This window comes from Pristiophorus japonicus, chromosome 11 (assembly GCF_044704955.1).
Source record: "Pristiophorus japonicus isolate sPriJap1 chromosome 11, sPriJap1.hap1, whole genome shotgun sequence".
NCBI lineage: Eukaryota > Metazoa > Chordata > Chondrichthyes > Pristiophoridae > Pristiophorus > Pristiophorus japonicus.
This window is the reverse complement of record NC_091987.1, coordinates 213,154,406-213,162,060: the sequence shown is the minus strand read 5'-3', so window position 1 is coordinate 213,162,060 and position 7,655 is coordinate 213,154,406. Positions and strand designations below refer to the sequence as shown.

The following is a 7,655-nucleotide window of genomic DNA, read 5'->3' as shown; positions in this document are numbered from 1 at the left end:
GCCAGGAAACTTAACTCTGAATAATTAATTTAACATCCGGTTTCCTGCCACTTCCACTCTGCTTTGCTTTCTTTCTGGATTAGCATCTGTTCCCTTTGGTTACAGGAAGGAACATACACACTTACATTTATATAGCGCCTTTCACAGCAAGCTCCCACCATCAGCAAAAATGACCAGGTAAATATTGGGCCAGGACACCGCGAAGAACTCTTCTGCTCTTCAACTGACATAGTGCCAAGGGATATTTGATGTCCGCCTGAGAGATTAGACGTGGTCTCATCCATAAAAAAAGCACCTCCGATAGTGTGGCGCTCTCAGTATCACCCCTCCGACAGTGCAGCACTCCCTCAGTACTGCTCCTCCGACAGTGTGGCGCTCCCTCAGTACTGCCCCTCCGACAGTGTGGCGCTCCCTCTGTCTCGGAGGCGCTCCCTCTGTACTGCCCCTCCAACAGTGCAGCGCTCCCTTAGTACTGCCCCCCCGACAGTGTGGCGCTCCCTCAGTACTGCCCCTCCCACAGTGCGGCGCTCCCTCAGTACTGCCCCTCCGACAGTGTGGCGCTCCCTCAGTACTGCCCCCCCGACAGTGTGGCACTCCCTCAGTACTGCCCCTCCGACAGTGTGGCGCTCCCTCAGTACTGCCCCCCCGACAGTGCAGCGCTCCCTTAGTACTGCCCCCCCGACAGTGTGGTGCTCCCTCAGTACTGCCCCTCCCACAGTGCGGCGCTCCCTCAGTACTGCCCCTCCGACAGTGTGGCGCTCCCTCAGTACTGCCCCTCTGACAGTGCAGCGCTCCCTCAGTACTGCCCCCCGACATTGTGGCGCTCCCTCTGTACTGCCTCTCCGACAGTGTGGCGCTCCCTCTGTACTGCCCCCCCAACAGTGTGGCGCTCACTCAGTACTGCTCCTCCGACAGTGCAGCGCTCCCTCAGTACTGCCCCCCGACAGTGCAGCACTCCCTCAGCATTGCCCCTCTGACAGTGCAGCGCTCCCTCAGTACTGCCCCTCTGACAGTGCAGCGCTCCCTCAGTACTGCCCCCCGACAGTGCAGCACTCCCTCAGTACTGCCCCCCGACAGTGTGGCGCTCCCTCAGTACTGCTCCTCTGACAGTGCAGCGCTCCCTCAGCACTGCCCCTCCGACAGTGCAGCGCTCCCTCAGCACTGCCCCTCCGACAGTGCAGCGCTCCCTCAGCGCTGCACTGGATTGTCAGCCTGGATTTATGCGCTCAAGTCCCTGGAGTGGGACTTGAACTCACAACCTTCTCACTCAGAGGCGAGTGTGCTACCCACTGAGCCACGGCCATCACCATGACTTATAGCTGGGTGTGACAGAGTTCCTTACTTTTCGTCTTCCTCCTGATTCCCTTCTCCGTCTGTTTTCCCTTCCTCTTCGGTTTTCTGATCTTCAGATTGCTGCTCCTGTTTCTTTTTCCTCTGCACACACTTTACGACCACTAGAACCAGAATGGTGACGGCCAGAAACCCGCCGACAGAAGCACCAATGATCACTGCGACCGTGGAGTCACGTTCAGTGGCCACTGAAAGAGAAACATCACATGTAGCGCAACAGTCTATCTTACACTGAGGAATAGTCTACTTCAGTTACGCAGGGAGTCTCTTGCTAACTGCATACTTTTGCTGGGAAAAATTAACATAGGAACAATCGGCATTCTATTAAACATTTAAATAGGGAAGTAGAGTTGAGGCCATGATCAGCCATGATCCGGGAGGACGCTGAGCACCTCCAGTCTCGTCGCCGAGAGCATGCGGAAAACAAGCGCAGGCTGCGGAAGGAGCGTGCGGCAAACCAGACTCCCCACCCACCCTTTCCTCCAACCACTGTCTGTCCCACCTGTGACAGAGACTGTAATTCCAGGATTGGACCATTCAGTCACCTGAGAACTCACTTTGAGAGTGGAACCAACCTTCCTCGATTTCGAGGGACTGCCTATGATGATGAATGGCGGAGCAGGATCGAGGGGCCAAATGGCCGACTCCTGCTTCTATTTCTTATTTTGTGGGGATTCTGTGCCCAGCGTATGTCGGCTGGGCATTCCATCACAATGGTCCCTAACCGTGCTAATTTGTGCCAAATTGTAGTCTTTTGCATGCTGTGGACTAGACCGACCAGAAACTGGGTTGAGACTGGCGCCATACAACAACAAACATTTATATAGCACCTTTAATGTAGTAAAAAGTCCCAAGGTGCTTCACAGGAACGTTATCATACAGAATGCGACACCGAGCCCATAAGGAGATATTAGGACAGGTGACGGAGGTAGGGTTTAAGGAGCATCTTAAAGGAGGAGAGAGAGGTTTAGGGAGGGAATTCCAGAGCTTAGGGCCCAGGCAGCTGAAGGCACGGCCGCCAATAGTGGAGTGATTAAAATTGAGGATGCTCAAGAGGCCAGAATTGGAGGAGCGCAGAGATCTCGGTGGGTTGTGGGGCTGGAGGTGATTACAGAGATAGGGAGGGGCGAGGCCATGAAGGGATATAAACGCAAGGATGAGAATTTTAAATTGGAGGCATTGTCGGGCTGGGAGCCGATGTAAATCAGCGCGCACAGGTGGTGATGGGTGATGGGTGCGAGTTAGGACACGGGTCACCAGAGGCTTGGATGGGCTGAACTTTACGGAGGGTGGAAGATGGGAGGTCGGCCAAGAGAAATTGGAATAGTTGACTCTGAAGGAGACAAAAGCATGAATGAAACCCATTTCAACTTGCAGTCATCAAATAGAAGAGGCCACCACCCCATCAGCTGAAGAGAGATGTAGGCTCAGATCACAGAGGTGATTGTCTCGTCTTCCTGCCAAACTTCACCTGCACTTCTTCATGGAAGGACAATAATTACTCACTCCTTGTCAAGCAAGGTGTTCAGGTTTACCCGAATTATCTTTGCCGCTTCAAAAGCTGTTAAACAAATTCAAAAATGGAACAAAATCCAAAATATGGCTTAGACAAATGGTTAGTCAGTGGGGGAAACATCTACACCAGGACACAAAAGAGAAGTCGCAAAAAACAGAGAGAACGCGCAATGAAAGATCGAAGATGGGGAAAGGGACAGACATTTCGAAGAACTGAGGATGGAGGGATCGAGACAACAGCAACATTATTTTACAATACCTTCTGTGACCACGCTTAGATAGATTGTTCCCAACCCTTTGTGCCTGTCAGGGGGGTTTAAGACATAACAGTTGTAAAAGCCTTCATCACTGAACTGGATGTCGTGAATAGTGACAGAGACATCGTTCTTTATGAGGTTCCCTGACCACTCCACCCTGCCCCAAAAGCGTTCCGTTCTGGGGATGATGACTTTGTGCCGGAATTGGAAAAACTAGGGGAAAAAAAGGAGAAAAGGTAAATGTGTGTGTGGGAGGTGCCAGTTTGTTAAACTCGTTGATTCCTCGCCTCTGAAAGTCTATTTCCAACCCAACATCTCTGGCTGAACTCATCCAAAACTTTACCGTCCGTAACCCAACTCGCACCAACTCCCGCTCCCCCATCATTCCCCCTGCTCGCTGACCTACATTGGCTCTCAGTCCAGCAACGCCTCGATTTGAAAATTCTCATCCTTCTTCACAAGTCCCTCCATGGCTTCACCCCTCCCTATCTCTGTCACCTACTCCAGACCTACAATCCTCCGATATCTCTGCGCTTCTCCAATTCTGGCCTCTTGCGCATCCCCTGATTTCCATCGCTCCACCATTGGTGGCCGTACCTTCAGCTGCCTGGGCCCCGAGCTCTGAAATTCTCTCCCTTAACCTCTCCGCCTCTCTCTCTTCTTTTAAGATGCTCCTTAAAGTCTACCTCTGACCAAGCATTTGTCCACCTGTACTAATATCTCCTTATGTGGTTCAATGTCAAATTTTGTTTCATAATCACTCCTGGGACATTTTACTATATTAAAGGCGCGATATAAAAGCAAGTTGTTGTTACTGAGAGAGAAGTTAGAAATCTGTCCTGGGATCTACCAATCACATTCTGTAGCTAAGAGCATGGCACCTCTCATTTTGTCTTACTGCACAAGGTGCCTTTCCTCTATATTATGCCTCCCATCACGCTATAGTTTAAACAGTCTGCACTCAACATATTGCTCCCAGTCAACAACAATAATTAGTGATTTATCATAGCAAAAATATCCCAAGCCAAAGAAAGAAAGACTTGGATTTATATAGCGCCTTTCATGACCACTGGACATCTTTACAGCCAATGAAGTACTTTTTGAAGTGTAGTCACTGTTGTAATGTAGGAGATATTAGGACATATATCCAAAAGCTGGGTCAAAGAGGTTTTAAGGAGTGTCTTAAAGGAGGAGAGAATATTCGAGCGGTACAGAGGTTTAGGGAGGGAATTCCAGAGCTTAGGGGCAAGGCAGGAGGGAAAATAAGGCATGGAGGAGAATTTCAGCAGCAGATGAGCTGAAGCAGGAGCGGAGACCGGCGATATTATGGAGGCGAAGGAGATGGTGTTTGTGATGGAGAGGATATGTGGTTCGGGAATAATTGGGGCGCCGAGGTTGCGAACAGTCTGTTTCAGCCTCAGACAGTGGGCAGGAAAGGGGATGAAATCTGTGGCTGGGGGACAGAGATTGTGGCGGGAGCTGAAACAATGGCTTCGCTCTTTCTTGGTGGAGCAGGCTCCAGAGGCCGAATGGCCAACTCCTGCTCCTATTTCTTATTTTTCCAATGTTTAATTGGAGGAAATTTTGTCTCATTCTGGACTGGATGTCGGACAAGCAGTGTGACAAATCAGAGACAGAGGAGCAATTGAGAGCAGGGGTGGTGAGGTCGAGCTGGGAATTGCCAGCGTACATGTGGAACTTTGAGATGTGCTTTGGGATGATGTCACCGAGGGACAGCATACAGTTGAGAAATAGGAGGGGAGGGTGGCCAAAGATAGATCCTTGAGGGGCACCAGAGTTAACAGTGCAGGGGCGGGAAGAGAAACAATTGCAGGATATTCTCTGGCTATAATTGGATAGGTAGGAGTTGAACCAGGCGAGTGCATTCCCACCCAGCTGGATGACGGAGGAGAGGAGTTGGAGGAGGACGGTGTGCTCAACCATGTCAAAGGCTGCAAACAGGTCGAGAAGGATGCAGAGGTATAATTTACCATGATCATTGTCACATAGTATGCCATTTGTGACTTTGATTAGGGCCGTTTCAGTGTTGTGGCAGGAGTGGACACCTGATTGGAGAGATTCACACACGGAGTTGCGGGAAAGATGGACATGGATTTGGGAGGCTCAAACACATTCAAGGACCTTGGAGAGGAAAGGAAGGTTGGAGATTGGGCGGTAGTTTGCAAGGAAACATTTTTCCAATGACACATATTGCCTTCCAATCAAATAATGAAGCAAAGAAAGCAAAATCCTTACCTGATCTTCTGTGCAGTTGTCACATTCCTGATAGGTCCAGTTTAAGGAGATCTTCTTGGCATTGACATCATAGCATGAGTTGAAGGTGCAGGTCAGTTTGGCCGATGTCCCATTCAGCGTGATGACGGAGGGTGAAACCATAACGTCCATCGTAGACCCAAGGTGGACTAAAGGAAGTGGGGGAAACAAACGATCAGGAACCAAAGGATTGAAAATGTCTGGTCTATTTCACAACTGGAGAGTAAAGTCTTCGACAGCACCTCCCAAACCCGCGACCTCTACCACCTAGAAGGACAAGGGCAGCAGGCGCATGGGAACACCACCACCTCCACGTTCCCCTCCAAGTCACACACCACTCTGACTTGGAAATATATCGGCCGTTCCTTCATCGTCGCTGGGTCACAATCCTGGAACTCCCTCCCTAACAGCACTGTGGGAGCACCTTCACCACACGGACTGCAGCAGTTCAAGAAGGAGGCTCACCACCACCTTCTCAAGGGGCGATTGGGGATGGGCAATAAATGCCGGCCTTGCCAGCGACGTCCACATCTGAAGTGTGAGTCCCAACAATGGCTATTTGGACAAGGGGGCATCGTGGTCCAGTCTAATGTTGACCTTGCCTAATGTACACACACTTGCCAGCGACTCCCACATCCCAGGAACTGAGTAGAAAAAGAAATAGTTTTCCCAGCCCTGAGAAAGGGATTTGAAGGCCAAATATATATTAGAAATATTTTGCAGCCAGCCAGCTGTGTAAGCTGCTTCTCAGGAATCTTACGGAGCATGTAGGTTTTGAGCTTTTTGAATCTTCGTACACGAGGATTTTTTTTAGTTCAATTCCATTAGGCTCCGGATAATGGTGAGGTATGGATTTCCTTTCATAAGAACATGAGAATTAGGAGCAGGAGAAGGCCATTCGGCCCCTCGAGCCTACTCCGCTATTCAATGAGATCATGGCTGATCAAATGTGGTGCCTTTTGGAATTGCAAACATTGAAGTATCTCAATTAAACCAAGTCTTAAAATGTGACCCCAAACCCCAGGCCACCATGCTGCATACAGCCCAGGACTGTACCATTGGGGGGAACGGAGTCTAACAACAACACAGCTCACCCTCTCACCATGTACCCCCAAACAATTAATCAGCATGTCAACACCACCGGGGATGATAGACCCCCTTTACAGGGTGGTCTGATGGAGCACCTCCCTCTTTACAATAGCTGGCATGCCCTGTTCAATGGTGGTCTCCTTGGCAAGGGCAAAACAACTGTGCATTTATATAGCACCTTTAATGTAGTTAAACGTCCCGAGGCGCTCCACAGGAGCGATTATCAAAGAAGATTTGACAGCGAGTCACACCAGGAGATTATTAGGACAGGAGACCAAAATCTTGGTAACCGAGGTAAGGTTTTAAGGAGCTTCTTAACATAAAAAGAGGAGAGGCTTCGCGAGACCAACTTCTTCACAAGGGTCCTGTTGGTGAGACAACCCTGCTTAAGAAGGGTCCCGCTAACAGACCTCCCAATTGATAAGCAGCCCTGATGATGCAACTTTCTCAGTTGCCCAAACCGCACCAGCTTCAGTGCTTCTGTCATGTTGCAGCTGTGCCTTCACCCTTTACAGCTCTATTTGCATACTGCTGTGCTTTGAGGCTCCAGAAAAAAAAAATCCATATCTCCAAACGCTGCATCAATCAGAGGCCGATGCAGCTGAGCTGGAGTGCTGACTGTGCAAGACTCTTACTGAATAAAACCAAGTTGGGCCTATCCCAGGGGATGCTGCAATGGAACAGGATCCCACTCCAACAAGACGTGAAAAGACAGCGTACCCTGTCCGTCAGCTTGTTCTGTTTAATTTGCTGCACTCCAACACACAGAGCTTCACAACGGATTTTTTGCTCTCTCTCTCTCCCGGAGACGTTAAGAGGCTCCCCGCAATGCTCGGTGCCTGTTTATCCTGCGAGCGAAGACGGTAAAAAGACTTTGGATGAACTGGGTTCGTGTCACCTGTGAAGGTTACTGCTAAGACGCGAGAACATCCGTTACCAGCTGGGTCTGAGAGGCCGGTCTGCCACACAGCACGAGAGGGGGAATGAGGAAGCTTTTCACTCAGCACCGACAGAAAAAATCATTTGCTAGCCCAAGGAGACTTGGATTCAGAGACTGCAGTAGAAAGGAGCCCAGGTAATGGATTAACAACAACAACTTGTATTTATATAGCGCCTTTAACGTAGTGAAACATCCCAAGGCGCTATATAAATACAAGCGTATTATGAGAT

The 7,655-nt window shown here is 49.9% G+C and overlaps 1 protein-coding gene across 1 annotated transcript; it reads right to left on the bottom strand.

Moving 5' to 3' along the window:
- Positions 1–1,338: 1,338 nt before the first annotated feature.
- scn2b (sodium channel, voltage-gated, type II, beta) lies at positions 1,339–5,537 on the bottom strand. Its single transcript, XM_070893152.1, has 3 exons — positions 5,379–5,537; positions 3,125–3,335; positions 1,339–1,538 (listed from the first exon to the last, which is right to left on the bottom strand). The coding sequence occupies exons 1-3, from the start codon at positions 5,526–5,528 to the stop codon at positions 1,339–1,341; spliced, it is 561 nt and encodes a 186-aa protein (XP_070749253.1). The 5' UTR covers positions 5,529–5,537.
- Positions 5,538–7,655: the final 2,118 nt, after the last annotated feature.

Excerpts from the sequence above, each read along its gene's own strand:
- scn2b (XM_070893152.1), bottom strand. The coding sequence starts at position 5,528 with ATGGACGTTATGGTTTCACCCTCCGTCATCACGCTGAATGGGACATCG. Across the intron at positions 3,336-5,378 it reads ACAACTGCACAGAAGATCAG|TTTTTCCAATTCCGGCACAA; the intron begins GTAAGGATTTTG and ends TTTTTCCCCTAG. Across the intron at positions 1,539-3,124 it reads TCTAAGCGTGGTCACAGAAG|TGGCCACTGAACGTGACTCC; the intron begins GTATTGTAAAAT and ends TTTCTCTTTCAG.